Here is a 14,741-nt window from a genome sequence, read left to right as displayed (position 1 = left end):
GCAAGCTCCGGGTATCCTTACCGGACACTCAGGGGTAGCGGCTCGGACATGTAGTGAGTTTGCATTGTTGTGTGCACATTAGATTGTTTATATTCCATAAATCCGATGGATTCAGTCCGATATTGACTTTCGTGCGAGATAGGGGCAATGAGACGACAGTTCTCAGTTGGAGAATACTAGTTGTATGTTGCCCTGCAAGAAATCTCGTAACTTACCGCCTGACAGTCACAGTACGGCTCCATCATTCATGATAAAGCTTCTACAATTTGCCATTTTAACATTCTCCTCCAGTCCCCTCCTCCCTCTCCTGTCCCGCCCCTCCATCATCTCTCAGCCAACCATTTTCGATCCCCTCTGTAACCCATCCTGTTGAACTCCTTGCCACTTATGGATAGAGGTGCATACACAAGCGGCTCAATGTGGTCAGGTGATTGATAATATAGGAGGTTAAGAACTAGAGACAAAAGAAGCTTCGGGCCTTCGTCATAAACGGACAGTTTCTAGTCCGTGAGCGCGACTCAACATGTTGTGTAACAGGACATTCGCGAGCATACATACCTAGAACTGAGACCACTTACGACTGACAAATCTGCGCAAAACAAAGTGGCCTACTAAAGGCAGTGAACGTCTTGCCATAACATCAAAACCTCAAGCCTGGTCCCGAGATGGCTTGCTAAAGCAGGAGAGAGCTGCAGCGGACTTAGTTTCTGGAGTACGCCAACTGCCTCCAGGATTAGAGGACTCGGCTCATTCCCCGCAAACTGGCAGCTCAACGTTACGTTAGGTGTGATACACAACACCTGACCGGTTGGCGACTCGATCGATTGATGATGCAAGCCCCTCACTGAAAAAAGCCAACAACACTCAGCCCTGCTAACATGCCGTTCGGTTGCAGAGAATCAAAATCGAGATAGATGAGGGCCACGTCTTGAGCATATTAACATTGCGTGCGGGGAAAGCCAGCAACCCGCTTTCGATTTGAACTTCGACCAGAATTACCGCCTAGGGCTGATGCGCTGCGACTCGGAGAATCTTAGACCTAGGTCTGAACACGATGATCCTTAAAGGAAGTACGATCCGGAAATGCTAGATATAGATTACGTACAAACAAATGGCCCCGCGTCTTCCCCCCCCTCCTCACCTAGCCATCTCCATGCCTCATCCGAAGTCTTCTCACCGACGTGACAATCTGTGGTCGGCTATGGGAAGGCTCGGGAAGATGTTGCTTATTTTGGAAGATGCTCCTTTCTAACTACCATCAACCTGCAAGTTATTATCATCATCTCGATTGTGTTATCGCTAGTGCATCATTGAAAAGACGGTTGGACTCAAGATGCTAAGAATGTTGTCCAAAAGAAGTAGTGAGTACGTCCCATGGGGATCTTGGCTCTTCCGGGGGATAATGATGGAGATATGAAAGTCGTGATACGAGTATGTCGGCTGGCGTTTCATACGATCACTCACGAAACGTAACACTCAACCTCTGGAATGCATTGCTTACCTTGTTTTTGTTGGATAATGCGATTAAGAGTATGAGTCCTCAAGGTCCTCTCAGAGGATGACTGTCATGTTTGGCGATGATGCGGTTGCTCCAGCAACCACATAGGGGACAAAGGGCAAGAAATGTGGAGTGTTTGAGAGACTTCAGATTGCAGTGTTGTTATAACAGCTAACATGCGAGATGTAGAGCAGCAAAATGAGAGGCGGGTGATGTCTGAACCCAATCGCTTCAGGAATGTTGAAAAAAAGTCACATCATTGAGACTGCTATCACAAGACCTAGTAGTCGTCAGAAAAGGCGCAATTGGCGTCAAGAGCAAGTCTACAAGTCTCAATGATGATGTGAATTGATTTGCAACTGCACATTAAAAACTTGACTAACGCAATCGTTATCATTAATCCCACGACGGAGATCGATACCACTTAAATCGCTCAATGATAATCAGAAATGATTCAACATTACATGAATGATAAAGCCGCGACGCCGTAAGCATCAAAAACTATCAAAATATCCAAGGGTATCCATCACTCAAACATTATCCAAAAAGAACTCATCAATATACCCATATCTCTTCCTTCAAAGGACTCTTCTCCATCTCGCACACTACCCTGCCCCTCTTCATGCTCCTGACCCCCTTCCCTACCTCCTTGCCGAACCCCGTAACCCTGTTCACAACACCTGTTGCAACACCCAAATCAATTCCCTTTCCATCTTCCTGACCCTCAACAACCGTCTCTTTCCCAAGCCGCTCTTTAACCCTAGGATCGACCCCATCTCCTCCAACAAGCCAGCAGCCCTTATCACCCGCAAAAATCCCCTCCTTCCTGCAATGCGCGACTTCCTGTCTACTGACGCGGGCTTCATCCCTGGGCAGCCAGAGCTTCGGAGCGGGTATCCACATCTCAGGAGGTTGGTACGCGCTCCGCTTGACATAGTTCGGTGGGAGGTCGGGTAGCTCCGCAGGCTGGGGATTCACGCGCTTAGCGAGGGTCCGGAAGTCTTGGTAAATTTCGGGATGGAGGAATGTGAGGAGAAGGTTCGGCGGGCGAGACGGGTCAGGAGTGAGGGAGTTCTTGATGGCAGCGAGGATTTGGGTAAGGCGGGAGTCAGGAGTCGGATCAGTGGTTGGTCTCAGGGAGGTAGAGAGTTTAAGGGGCGATTTGAGCTGCGATTTGATCCATTCTGTAATGGCGTATTTGATGCTACTGCTGCCTTCGATGCCACGGAGCTGGATGTCGCTGTCGAGACCGGGCTCGGAGACTGGGGGAGCTTCGTCATCAGAGTCAGAGTCGGATTCGGAAGCCATGTTGTAGTAATCAGCGGCAAGACCAGTGGTGTCCTTGGCACTCTTGTTTTCCCCTTCGGCAGCAGCACCTTCCTCCATGGTATGGCTGCTGTCATCAGAGGGGCCGTTGTCCCGTTCAAGAGCGAGAGTACGAGGGATGTTGTCCAGTAGAGGGGTTAAAGCACTGTTGAGGTTGACATGTACAATTGCAGTAAAGATGAGGAAGATGAGCATCAACAACAGAGGGCCGAATGCAGATTTGAGGGCAAAGAGTCCGACCAGGCAGATCTCGGCGATATAGAGCCCGACCATGAGGTGTAGTAATGCGCGAGGGTAGAAGAGGCCCCTGGTATCGAGACTTGAGTCATAAATGTAGAGTATGCAGTAGCGGAAGACGTAGCTGATAAACAACATGCCGAGACCGGCGAAGACGAGGATTAAAGGTGAGATGCAAGAATAGCTAAGGGCAATTACTCCCATATTCGTGAAGCGTGGGTACTCCGTACCCCAATGGATCTGTGTGAGTTTCCTCCAGCGAGCATATCGACGTCTGGGATTCACCGTCATACTCGCGATAAGTTCATGGCGGATGAGATCGCCGAAGTTAGCGAGTCGAGCAGCACCGACGGCAAGGCACTGAATTAGGATGTAAGACAAGTAGAAATTTGAAGCCAACGGAAGGTTCTGAGCCAAGAGATCCTTGGCAGAGAAGGGTTCTTGGATGACATCGGTGAGAGCAGCGGATGCGGCTGACGTGAGGGTAGTGACGATGAAGACCTGGACGACCTGGAAAGCGAAGTAGGCGTGTTGCACAAACAATTCGACTAGGGCATGGGAAGGGACGCCAGCAACTCCCGCACAGCCTGTTCACTGTTAGCGGCCGCAAGCACGCCAGAAACAGTTTGACACTTACCCCTCAACATCCAGGGAACCATAGACATGAACCACGACAGTGCCAATGCGGGCAGCAAACCCTGAATAATACCCTTAATCGCTGACGGCAGCTTCCCTATAAATGACAAGAAAGGTATCATTTTACTGAGCTTGTCGATGTTCGTAAGACCACCCAAGAAGGCAGACGGAATAGACCAGAAGATGACGACTGCCGCAATGACAGCCATCATGAAGAACCGTCGCATGATCAACTCCCACCACCGGACTCTCAGAGCGCTCCAGATGATCTCGTTAGGTCGCAGTCCGATGTACCGCGGAGACATGTGCAGCGGTAAGTGATGTGCTAGGATCTGGTATGCGGCCTGGGCACTAGCTTGAGAGTCAAACTCGATAAAGGCTGCGTTCAGAGGGGTACCATCGCCCCGACGGAACTTCTTTCGAAGGTTCCAAATGTCGCGATTGAGCACCTTGAGCCGAGCACGGGTCCACCGAATAGTGTCGACACGACGGCCAAAGTTCTGGATGGGTCGATGATGCGGACGGGATTCGGCAGGGATCCAGAGAGCAGCAACAGACCCACGAACGTCGGGCAGGGTAGAGTGCAGTCCGTAGGGGTGAACATAATCGGCATCTTCGGGGCCCTGTGGTTCCCCAGGAGGAGCTGGCTTGTCCAAAACGGACAGTTGACTCTCGGCAAACTTTTTGACCGATTCGATTTCGGCCTGCCCCGGTTCAGGATCCTTTTGGGTTGACTCTGATGCACGAGACTCTTCCGTTGCAGACTTCTGCGGTAGTAGAGAATAGTCGTTCGTCAGATAAGGGTCGGGATTCATCTTCAGGTAGCGCTCGCGTGCCGCGTTCGCCAATCTGATAAGCTTGATCTCGGCTTGCTGGAGTCGATCGGCAGTCTCTTCGCGATCCTTGACCAGGGCCTCCAGCGCACCAGTATCTTGTACGAGCCACACGTTCTTGACAGTTGGACCGAACAGTTCGCGCAGCTTCCGTTCGTTGACGTAGGGCTTCGGGATGCACGTAAATAAGACGGTTCGAGAAGAGAGGCGAGACGCATAGTTGGGTGAGAGCAGGTAAGCCTGGCGTAAGTTAATAAAAAAGATGCACTCTCGTACCACCATGAACAGCACGAAGCCGAAGAACAACCATGCGACCACGACGTGGGCGTAGAACTTGGTACCGAGCTTAACGTTACCCATCGTCAATTTCTCCAGATCCTTCAACCCATTACCACCTGTACCATGGATGGGCAGCAGGATGGGCCATGCGATGCATCCGCCGGCCAGACAAATGACAGAAAGAATCCTGAGAAATCGCAGGAACAGGTAACTATCGAGTGAGCAGTTGTTGAGAATCCAATCGTCGTCGATGGCAAAGAAAGGCTTGATCCAGTCAAACCAGCCATCGGGCAACTCTGGGCTGGGGTTCTCCGGCTCCCGGATGGCGGGGATGGACCGCGGAGCGTAGACCCGGTGGGATTTGCGACGGAAGTAGAAGAAAATCAAGAAACAGATGCCCGAGTAGATGAGGACAGGGGCAAAGGTGAGGCCAAGGCCTTCGAGCGAGGCTGAATCCTTCTCATTATTGTTTGCATTGAAGTGGGTGAGCGTGCCGCCAGTGCTGTTGTCGCGGGCTGAGCCAATGCGGTCGTCCTGATTCTCGATGTTCGAGACGTCATCCTGCACTAGTCAGTCGAGTCCATGCCTTTGGAGATGAAGCGTGTCCTACCAAGAGACTTCGTGCTGCCAATGCCAGCCCTGAAGTGTAGTGCTGAAGATGCGATGCGACCCAGTCCATTCTCATCTATGCTCGCTCACTTGAACCAGAACGTGTTGGGACGAGATTGCTCTTCACAGCTTCTGTCACTTTGTCCAATCTCACTTGTACAACACCGGCTCGTTCCTCCACATGCGGGATTGCAACATGGTTTGGCCGACCGTTGGTGTTGTGTCCCCAATGTCGTGTATATATGTGGCTCGGTGACACAGTCACAATACAGTGTACTCGGCCAGGGTCGAGCCGAGTCGGTATTGTCGTCGGTGATATTGAAAGAGATGGAGAGTTGAAGGTGAAGTCACTGGCAGAGCCCAACCAAAGCACTCCTCCAGGTGGGCCTTCGGAACCTTTTTTTTCCAGCTCCTTCTAGTTCGCTCGCAGCTTCCAGCGTAGGAGAAGCGGAGCTTGGGCCTGTCGCCCGTTTGAAGGGATTTTCAGCTCGCCCGCGACTGGACTAGCGTGTTGGCGGCTGCATGTCTCGTTTTTTCTTCCAGCACAAGTCCGGCAGGCGCCGACAGGGTCTTCAGGGTCGTTGCTTGGACTTGCTGGGGTTCTTGTCAAGCGATCGACCAATGAGCGGCCGATGTTGTTTGCCTGGGGCTTGGCTCACGCGCGCCGCTGGAGTCGTTCCCGGGGAATGCAGCAGTTGACACTCCAGACTCTATTACTAACGGGTCGGCTCGGGTCCCACGTTTCATCTTTCCCTTCACAGCAATCCCAGCCGAGAACTCGCAGGCACGCCGTCAATCGGCATCGGCAATCGGCGGCTGAACAAAGCATTCCAAAGGTTCGTACCCTGAAATCTAAGCCCACGATCCTAAGAACACCAGAATAGATAAACCAAACCACGGTCAAAGAATATCATGTCTATCGTCTTTCCCTAAAGATGCCACCTATTTGCCTCTTCTCAGCTCCTCTACTCGCATATCAACTACCTCGATTCGGCCGTGTACCCCGGCCCTGTCCTGACCAAGGATTCCTATTCACCCCACCATATTGCGGCTGGCTTGTAGCCGGATAATTCGCATATTTAGGCGTTTGCTGCACTCTAGGTCCTACATTGGGCGCCGTCCAGTTTGCCGTCCTCCAGAACGGCCTGATAGTCGCCCGCGTCGGCCACGAAGATGTTGGTGTCTGCCCTGCTGATATCGTCCCGTCAAGTCCAGAAGTCCCTCCAGTCTGCCCGGCAGTCGTGTTAGAGTCGGGGCGCGGCTGTCGACCCCATGTGCTCAAGTAGTAGCGGTCCAATTGGGTCTTGGGGTTAATACGAGAGCGCCTACTGTGCTGGGGCTGACGGTCGGTGAGGGAGTTCGTGCTAGTTGTGCTGCTGCTGGAACTGCTACTGCTCGAGTTGCTTGAGTCGCTGCCGTACCAGTAGTAGTGGTGCTCACGCTGATGGCGCTTGTGGCATGTGCAGCAGAGGAGAGCGAAAAAGATGACAACAAAGAGAGAGCAGAGGATGCCAGCGAGGGCACCTGAGCTAAGGCCTGATCCTCCTGACGATGGTGGGGGAGGTGGCGGTTCATCTTGTGCAGTTACTATGTCCGGTATAACCGGTTTGAAAGTTGAAGCGGAGCTGTCTGTTGGACCGTTGCCGAGTGTCACGACGGCTGTGATGGTCGCTGATGGCCGAGTGATCACTTGGGTTAGCACGACCTTTTGCTGGATTAGGGTAATAAATCCTGAGAGGTTTGATGTCGTCGCCATGACTGGCGTACGTTGCTGAAGATCTAGAAGTCAAAGTTCATGCTGATGACCATGATCACCACCGCGAGCAGCCTATCTTCGTTTTTCTACGTCATAGTGACTGAGCCGCACCCAGCAGCTCCAAGGCGTCACGCAGCATGACCAGGCGGCCGCGCCAAGGCACTCACTAGTTCCCACGGCGAAAGCAACCCACTGCGAACCCATTCCAGTCCTTGGCCCCTTCTGCACGCGACTCCCGAGCAGCCTATCACATGGCAGCCCACTCCCAGGAGACACCGAACTTCTATGAGCCCTTGCCCATCTTCCCGTGTTCCAGTCGGCACCACGTTCAAAACGAGCGAAGCGATGGTAGGGTGAGCTGCGGCCCGTGGAAGTGCCCAATGAGAGGGTGTCACGATCGTGAATAAACATGTGCTGCCCCTCCTTAACCACAGCGTGCTGCCTGCCGACTGGCTCACTGATGGCGCGGGCCAATGAGGGGTCGAAATCGCTCATCATCTGCAGCCGGTGCCAAGAAGGGCTTGCATGCACTTTGATCAGGTTCTACCAGTTTGGTTGACCAACGAGGAGATGGTTTTGCGGACACAGGTTCGATGGTGGAATGTGGCGTGACTCAGGTGAGTGTGCGGTTCATTGTTGGTCATCTTCCGATCAAGAGGTAGGCAGGTACCTATCAGCCTCAAGTCGAGATCCGTTGGTGACTTATCGTGCGCGGGTTTGCCTATATTAACCCTGCGTCTCTGTGCGTAGCACGGACGTGGTGGCAAAACTCTATCCGCATCTCCTTCTGAGGTAGGTTGCATTCCGACGCTGGGCTGACCTACTGGGCTTGCGCTTGCGGCGGTATCAGGCTCCTACGCTGATGCTATCCTCGGCTCGACACACTGGATATCGAAGCATCAGATGCGGCTCTTATACCTAACCAGAGGATGACCAGTTCGCCAAATTGCGCGTCTTTGACCTCGATGTCATGCTCACAGATTACATAGATATCTTTTTCGCTTTCCAACCCTCCTTGATGACCTTAGTCTTCCGTTGTGCTACGGACGAACGAAAGTGTCACAACGGGGAACATGCCTTAAGCTTTTTCATCACCTCCAAACTGCATCCTCCGACTCACCAATGTAGTTTATCACCCCATCCGATCCCTCTGTGCCTTTGTCCCGGATATGGGAGCCCACCAAGAGACAAACGATTTCACGCAAACTCTTTGTGTATCCTGCTCGCGAGGGATGCAATAAATCTTATCAATAATGCCAGGAAAGTATGCTACCCAATCCCAAAATACTTTGGCAGCCCGATAAAAGCGATCCCTGACCAACAGCTTGGGGGCGGCTACCTGAAACTTATCCGCCACAAGATACAGCTATAGAGAGGGATAGTTCCTCTCTCAGATGCCTCTCATGATGCCTTACAAGTTTTCGGACCAAACTCATCCAGGGAAATCTTATCCCTTAGCTTCGTGAAGAACCAGTAGCCATCCAAGTGTTGTCGTTGTCGTCCTCGGCCGTCACTTCTCCATGCTGAGGTTCCCATATCCAATTCATTAGTCTTCTCCATCATATTCTGTTTCAAAACCATTCTACGACGCATCGTATCTTCCACCATTCCTAACTTAAGTTCCCTCAACTCTTGATTACCCTCCTCTTTCTCCTCTTCTTTCTACTCTTTCATTTTCTCATCTTCCTTCTCGTCTTCCATGAATAGCTTCTCCTATTTGGAAATATGTTCTCCTCCATCATCTCACTCTTTGATATATAAGTCCCACACAAGCACCCCTGAGGCAGTCTCTAGCTCTTCTTGAATCTCATCCAGCGATATCAAGGCCGGTTGGGATGGCAGATGAGTCGAATAGTGTGATGTCATCGATGGAAAAATAGTAGTTGCCCGTATAGAGGAATTTCAGGAATGCCCTTATGGCTGCTGGGTTTTTGCATCACAGTTGACTCTCGAAACTCCATTCTGACAGACCAGTTTCTTCCATTGATACCAAATCTGTGGCTATATGGCTGCTCAGGGTGAATTTACCGACTCAATGCTACCGTCTGATAACCTTTCAGCGAGGTAAGAAGACTAAGAAGAGAGATTGGCCCGACGGGCTCTGAAGATACGCTGGTCACATTGCTTGATGGCATCACCGAACTGTCTTGAGCAGAAGAGCCATGAGAATGCGAATGGGAGGTTCGCTTGGCCTTCTGAGTCCTGATCGGCTTTCCGCATCTTTGTGACTGTGTCCTTCTAATTGGCGTGTAAAGAAGATGAGCAGCAGCCCTGAGCGAAGCACTTCTGACGCGATGATCGTGAAGGAAGACATAGGAAAACAATGAAGCCCGACACGAGGCTCCTAACCTTGCTCTTATAATCGAACTTCTAGTTCTATTCTTGGCAACAGCCTGGGCTGGGCAGTTAAGCCATATTTAAAAGGAAGTTTAAGAGTTTTCAGGCTCAACGTTTCCCAGTCTAGTGTAAAAACGCATGAATCGTGACTGGTCTCAATGTGCACCTGAGTTTTGATGCCTATGCCAAGATCCCCTCTCGTTTCATGTCTTTGGGTGGCTCTACGTTGTCAGTTGACCTCAGTTAAAGTTTGGTCAAGTCAGACACTTGATTGGACGGCGTCTGGGGCTCTGAGAATTTAGATATAGGAGAATATCAGAGACAGTGCGTAGTAAATATGAGACCTAGAGTCCTTGACTGTTTGAGATATGTCAGAAGCTAGTAAGTGAGCCTATACAAGGAACTTTGGCGACCACTTCGACGGGCCACAAGTCTTGTAGTAGCATTTCTACCCATAAAGAAATAGGGGGGAAGAGGGAGTAAGACTTGACGCAGAAAAATTTTCCAGCAGCAGTTAAGTTGCCAGGATCCTACCTTGTCGCCCAAGCCTACCGTCCAATTGGCTCTCAGTCCGGTCTCAGACCGCCTTGATCAGGACCAAGAATCACCCCGGACTAATGGACCAAGTTAAAATGCCCCATCCTTCGACGTCGAACTCACTGACAGCTTCCGCAGGGCGACATCTAACACTAGGGGTTCCGACGGAGTGGCTCTGGCCTTAGTTTGACATGTCTGGGACAGATTGCTACCGATCACCCCATGCCTCTCTGAGTCCTGTCTCCGCCTCTGCTGCTTCCCCTCGGCGTTCAAGCAAGTGACCGTGGCTTCTCTGCCCAAACCGGGTCGCGACCCCCGATCCTACAAAGGATGGCGGCCGATTACCTTACTGTTCGTCTTTAGAAAAGGTGTCCAGAGACTCTTCACGAGAAGAGTGACTTCGGCCGCAGCCTTATCAGGCGTTATCCGCTTAGGTGTCGCCGGGGCTATTCCTTCAAAATCCGCTCGGACTTTGTCCAGGCCCTTGCCCATGCCACGGAGACCAGATCACGCCAAAGATATCACGGGCTTCCTGATTATACTCGACATGGACCCGGCCTACCTCTCTGTCCAACATCAACTACTTAATGAGGTCCTAATTGACAAGGGATGGCCCCAATCATCTGTGAGCAGACAACGACCTTCTGTGAGAGGCGTCGCTTCTTCTTTAGGTGGGCGCGATCTAGTTTTCACTCGGACACTGGGCTGCCGCAAGGGCCCCCACAATCGCCGATACTCTTTTGTGTTATATTCTTTACCCATCATTATCCCTTCCCAACAAGGTTCATATTTCATGTACATTGGATGACCACCTGCAGCTCTCTTGGAGCCAAGGCCGACCCAACTAGCGTTCCAAGCTACCCTTTGCGGTCAATCCTTACGTTAAAAGGCAGGCGGCCTCGGTCTCCGAGTAGACCCCAACAAAACAGACGTCCCTGTACATCCCCCCACATAGAGCAGGCTCGAAGCGACACAAAGCGAACCAGAATCAGCTTAGTCTTCTGTCTGGCGACCTTACATTTCGCCCCCAAGACCTCAGTGAAGTGGCTCACGATAGTTTTAGATGGTAAACTGAGCCCCTTGGCCCAGGCGTCCTCGAGAGCGCCGGTTACTGCCTCCGTGGTGGGCCTAATTAAGAGACTCTCCAACACTAAAGCTAATGGCTTCCCTTCCAATCTGGACCTACCATCTTCAACATGGCAGTGGTGCCTTCACTGATGTATGGCTTAGTTCTACTTGACATAGGCCCTTCTAGGGTCGGGGCCAGGGGTCGGCTGATACCCGTCGGCCTCGGAGCGGTTCGGGAGGCCTTGTCCAAAGCTGCCCATGCGGCCCTCAAGGTTCTCTTCCTGGTTCGGCGTACCATCCCAACGCCATGGCTATGGCGGCTTGCTGGACTGCACCCATATAACCTGCTAGACCGGGAAAAGTACAAATGGCGGAATCGCGTGCAAACTCTATCTCCGGGCTACCCACTATGGAGAAGGTTACATACTTCCCCGCATACCGACCGCCCAGACACCCAGGGTGTTTTGGCACTCATGCAAACTATTTGAGAATAGAAAAATTACAAACTCGAACTTTACGGCTCACCCGGAGACCATCAAACAAGACAAGCCATCCCCATCCTACGCCCTCCCCAGCTCTCACGCGCCGCGACCTTACATTCTCGAACGATGCGCACCCCCTAACAACGTAAAACCAGAACCAGAACCGTCTAGTTTGGACATCCACATACCTCACACTCTCCCCTCCTAACTCATTTTGTTTCTGTTTGTACTCATTTCCTTTTTTAGACACCACCACTTTATCTCACGGATACACACACTGGTTTTCCCCTTCTCGGGGTTTTCCGCGTGTATATAGCTCAAACCAGCCAATGCATATGTACCTTTTTCCCGCCGGCGTCGTGGGCACGGCCGAGAATTCTCATTGGTGATACGAACTGGAATTGCGATTGAATTTGCCTGGACGGCCGCAGGCTTCCTACTTTCCCAGCCCCAGATAGGAAATCCGAGCACTGCCACATCCAGCCTCAACCAGCCCGGAGGCCTAAACCAACATATCTACATACAAATCTTCGTACTTTCCCCAAAATAGACTATCACCTGATGCTTCAGAATGTCAGTTGTGATAATGGCTTATCGCTAAGCCTCGGGTTGGGCCTTTCTGTAACCAAGTGCAATGCTGCTGGGAGCTAAATGCCGGGGAGAATACAACCAACGGTTTATTGATGCACAGTCATTGCAACGAACACTATGACCTCTGACGTCATGAAGATACGTCCAAAGGTGCATTGCTGTGCAATTGCATCGCCTTGCGGTTGTTTTGGCTCATGGCAAGGCATAAATGCTCCATGTTACCGACTATGGAGTGCCTAAACCTCGATGCTAAAAAGAGAGCTCGTCCAGCAGCTGCTCAATCAACTTCATCTCACAGCTCTGCCCTTAGCTTCTGCTGTGGTATAGATTCGACTCTTCAAGATCATCGCTTCAATCCAGCTATCTCAGGACAATCCCACTGGGGTTGAGAGCACAGGAATTGTCCATTACGCTTGATATTACAATGTGCTCTGAAAAGCGTTGGAGCTTGGATATTTACTCTAGTGATGTGGCACTGCCTGAGAAGCTGTATAGGGTTACTCACCTTAGAACAAGATCCCGGGTCATGCGTGACGCTCTAGGTGACCATAATCGCGGCGATATGGTTGCACGCAAAAGATCTCGCGCTACCGACAAGGAGGATGATTTCACGCAGTCTATAAAAGACCATATCGATTGGTATTCTCGAAACCCCAGTCCTTGGATGTCAACCTTTGACTCCTTGAAGGCTGCCTGGTCCTGGGCCAGTGGCCGAACCATCGATGCGCCCGTGAAGATCTACACCATAGATACGTCATGCCTGCCCGATGATTGCGTTGTTCTATCCATGAGAGTTCTCAAAAAAAAGCTTAAACCTTAACTACAATTTTGGGAGTCATGAATGGATAATCCTTCATCGGATTCCGAGGGACGCAATCAAGGAAGTCATGCTTTTTAAGCCGATTTCGGGTAAGGGATGGACCTTTTTTAACTACGAATCAAGGTGGACAGGGCAAATATTCTAACGTTGCTTTCCCACAGTAACCGGAAATATTTGCGACCTCGAAGAGGATCTCTTGGTCGAGGATATCAGGATCGCGATCCGGGACAATCCCCAGCTGCTTGAACCATGGGGTGCTCGACAAAAGCTCTCTATCCAAGAGGTAGAAGAGGATATTCGGGGATTGGCAATTGCGTCTTCCAGCAGACAGAGCCAAGAGTCGAGGACAGTCGATGCTAATGCAACTCTTCCTTCAACGAACTCGACTCAAGTTGACGTTCATATCCAACAGAAAGCTCAGGTTCTTCCGGAAAGTTATGGAGATGGTAAGCACCTTTGCGCAGGTTTTTTGCGGTAATATGGCTCGAGCTAACATGAGCGTGAACAGAGCAAGATCGTGCTGGGCAGCAGCAGGAGGCAACAGGAGATTCTCCAGGAAGCAGTGCTAAATAAAAGCGGGAAACAAAGACCTTCATCGCGGGTGCCATCGCTAAGAGGGAAAGGCAATCCACATGTTAACTACTTTCTAACACTCCGGAGGGAACGACAGGGTTGTCTATCGTCAATAGGCTCACTGTTTAGGCGTCAGTTCGCTGCTTGTTACATGTAGATAATGTGCCAGCGTCACAAATTTCTATAGCAAGTTACTGAGAGATTAGTGTTTAGTAAAAAGAAATGAATTATTGTTAAGCTCCGAACTAGTCAACACTGGCGACAGATTGCATTTGTTGCATGCCGTTAGGTTCATATCTGTGTCATCAACCGGATGGGCTAGGCAACGAACAGACTAAGACGTGCAGCTATAGCGACTGATAACACGGGTTTTTCGACTAGCTTTATTTCAAGGGTTGCGGATTGTTAAGTTGCTATATGATGTAATGATCGGAATTATCGTTTCTTGTATCTATAAACAGAAGAGCTACATCGTCACGCAGCAAGACATTACCTTCAATAAAAAGCATTACGGAAATGGCAAGCCCTGTGGTTTTCCAAGTTTCAGGAACATTTGGGACTATAAACTAAAACCGGACTCCATTCCATAGAAACCTTATAGGGTCGTGCGTTTGAGGACACAGACTACTTCTTGCATATCAGTTCCTTCACATATGAAATGCGCTTGCTTGAGACCACAATCGGCAGTTCGAAAGGGTGGATGATTTAAAGATTCAATCCTAAAATATCTCGATTAGCACAACAGAGACCCTAGCTATTTGATGTCCACCGTGTCAAACAGGGTACATGCAACCGGGCCAGGAGCCGGAGGATCCTTGAACCTATGAGGATCTACATTGCGATGACCGACACCTTAGAACTCCCAGATTATGCGTCGTCCTTTAACCTAGTTTATATTTGAAGAATCTGAAGAACTGACTTGCAAGTTACTTCGCGGAAAGTTTGGTCTCAGCAAGGATCTCCTCCTGAAATCCACGAGGACCGCAATCGGAGATAAGCTTTGAAATTTCTCTGTAAAAAGACTCCGAGAGACCAAAGCGATAGCTAAGTCAAAGCCATTACAAGCCAAATAGATGAGCTTGTCATCGAAGGGGATGGATAAAATGCTCAACTTTTGGTCAATGTTTCAACGGGGCAGGACATTGTGCTACACATCACA

General features: G+C 50.6%; 2 protein-coding genes across 2 annotated transcripts; one reads left to right on the top strand and one right to left on the bottom strand.

Moving 5' to 3' along the window:
- Positions 1–2,053: 2,053 nt before the first annotated feature.
- CTHT_0021440 (putative phosphate metabolism protein) lies at positions 2,054–7,174 on the bottom strand (the record flags this gene model as incomplete). The annotated part of the gene is made up of 3 exons (XM_006692551.1): positions 2,054–3,648; positions 3,825–5,370; positions 6,527–7,174. 3 exons carry the CDS (start codon positions 7,172–7,174, stop codon positions 2,054–2,056), a joined length of 3,789 nt encoding a protein of 1,262 aa, XP_006692614.1.
- Positions 7,175–13,076: 5,902 nt separating this feature from the next.
- On the top strand, positions 13,077–13,582 carry CTHT_0021430 (uncharacterized protein; the record flags this gene model as incomplete). Its single annotated transcript, XM_006692550.1, has 3 exons — positions 13,077–13,098; positions 13,171–13,455; positions 13,518–13,582. 3 exons carry the CDS (start codon positions 13,077–13,079, stop codon positions 13,580–13,582), a joined length of 372 nt encoding a protein of 123 aa, XP_006692613.1.
- Positions 13,583–14,741: the final 1,159 nt, after the last annotated feature.

This window comes from Thermochaetoides thermophila, assembly GCF_000221225.1.
Source record: "Thermochaetoides thermophila DSM 1495 unplaced genomic scaffold scf7180000011816, whole genome shotgun sequence".
NCBI lineage: Eukaryota > Fungi > Ascomycota > Sordariomycetes > Sordariales > Chaetomiaceae > Thermochaetoides > Thermochaetoides thermophila.
The sequence above is the reverse complement of the archived record's forward strand: the minus strand, read 5'-3'. Positions and strand labels throughout refer to the sequence as shown.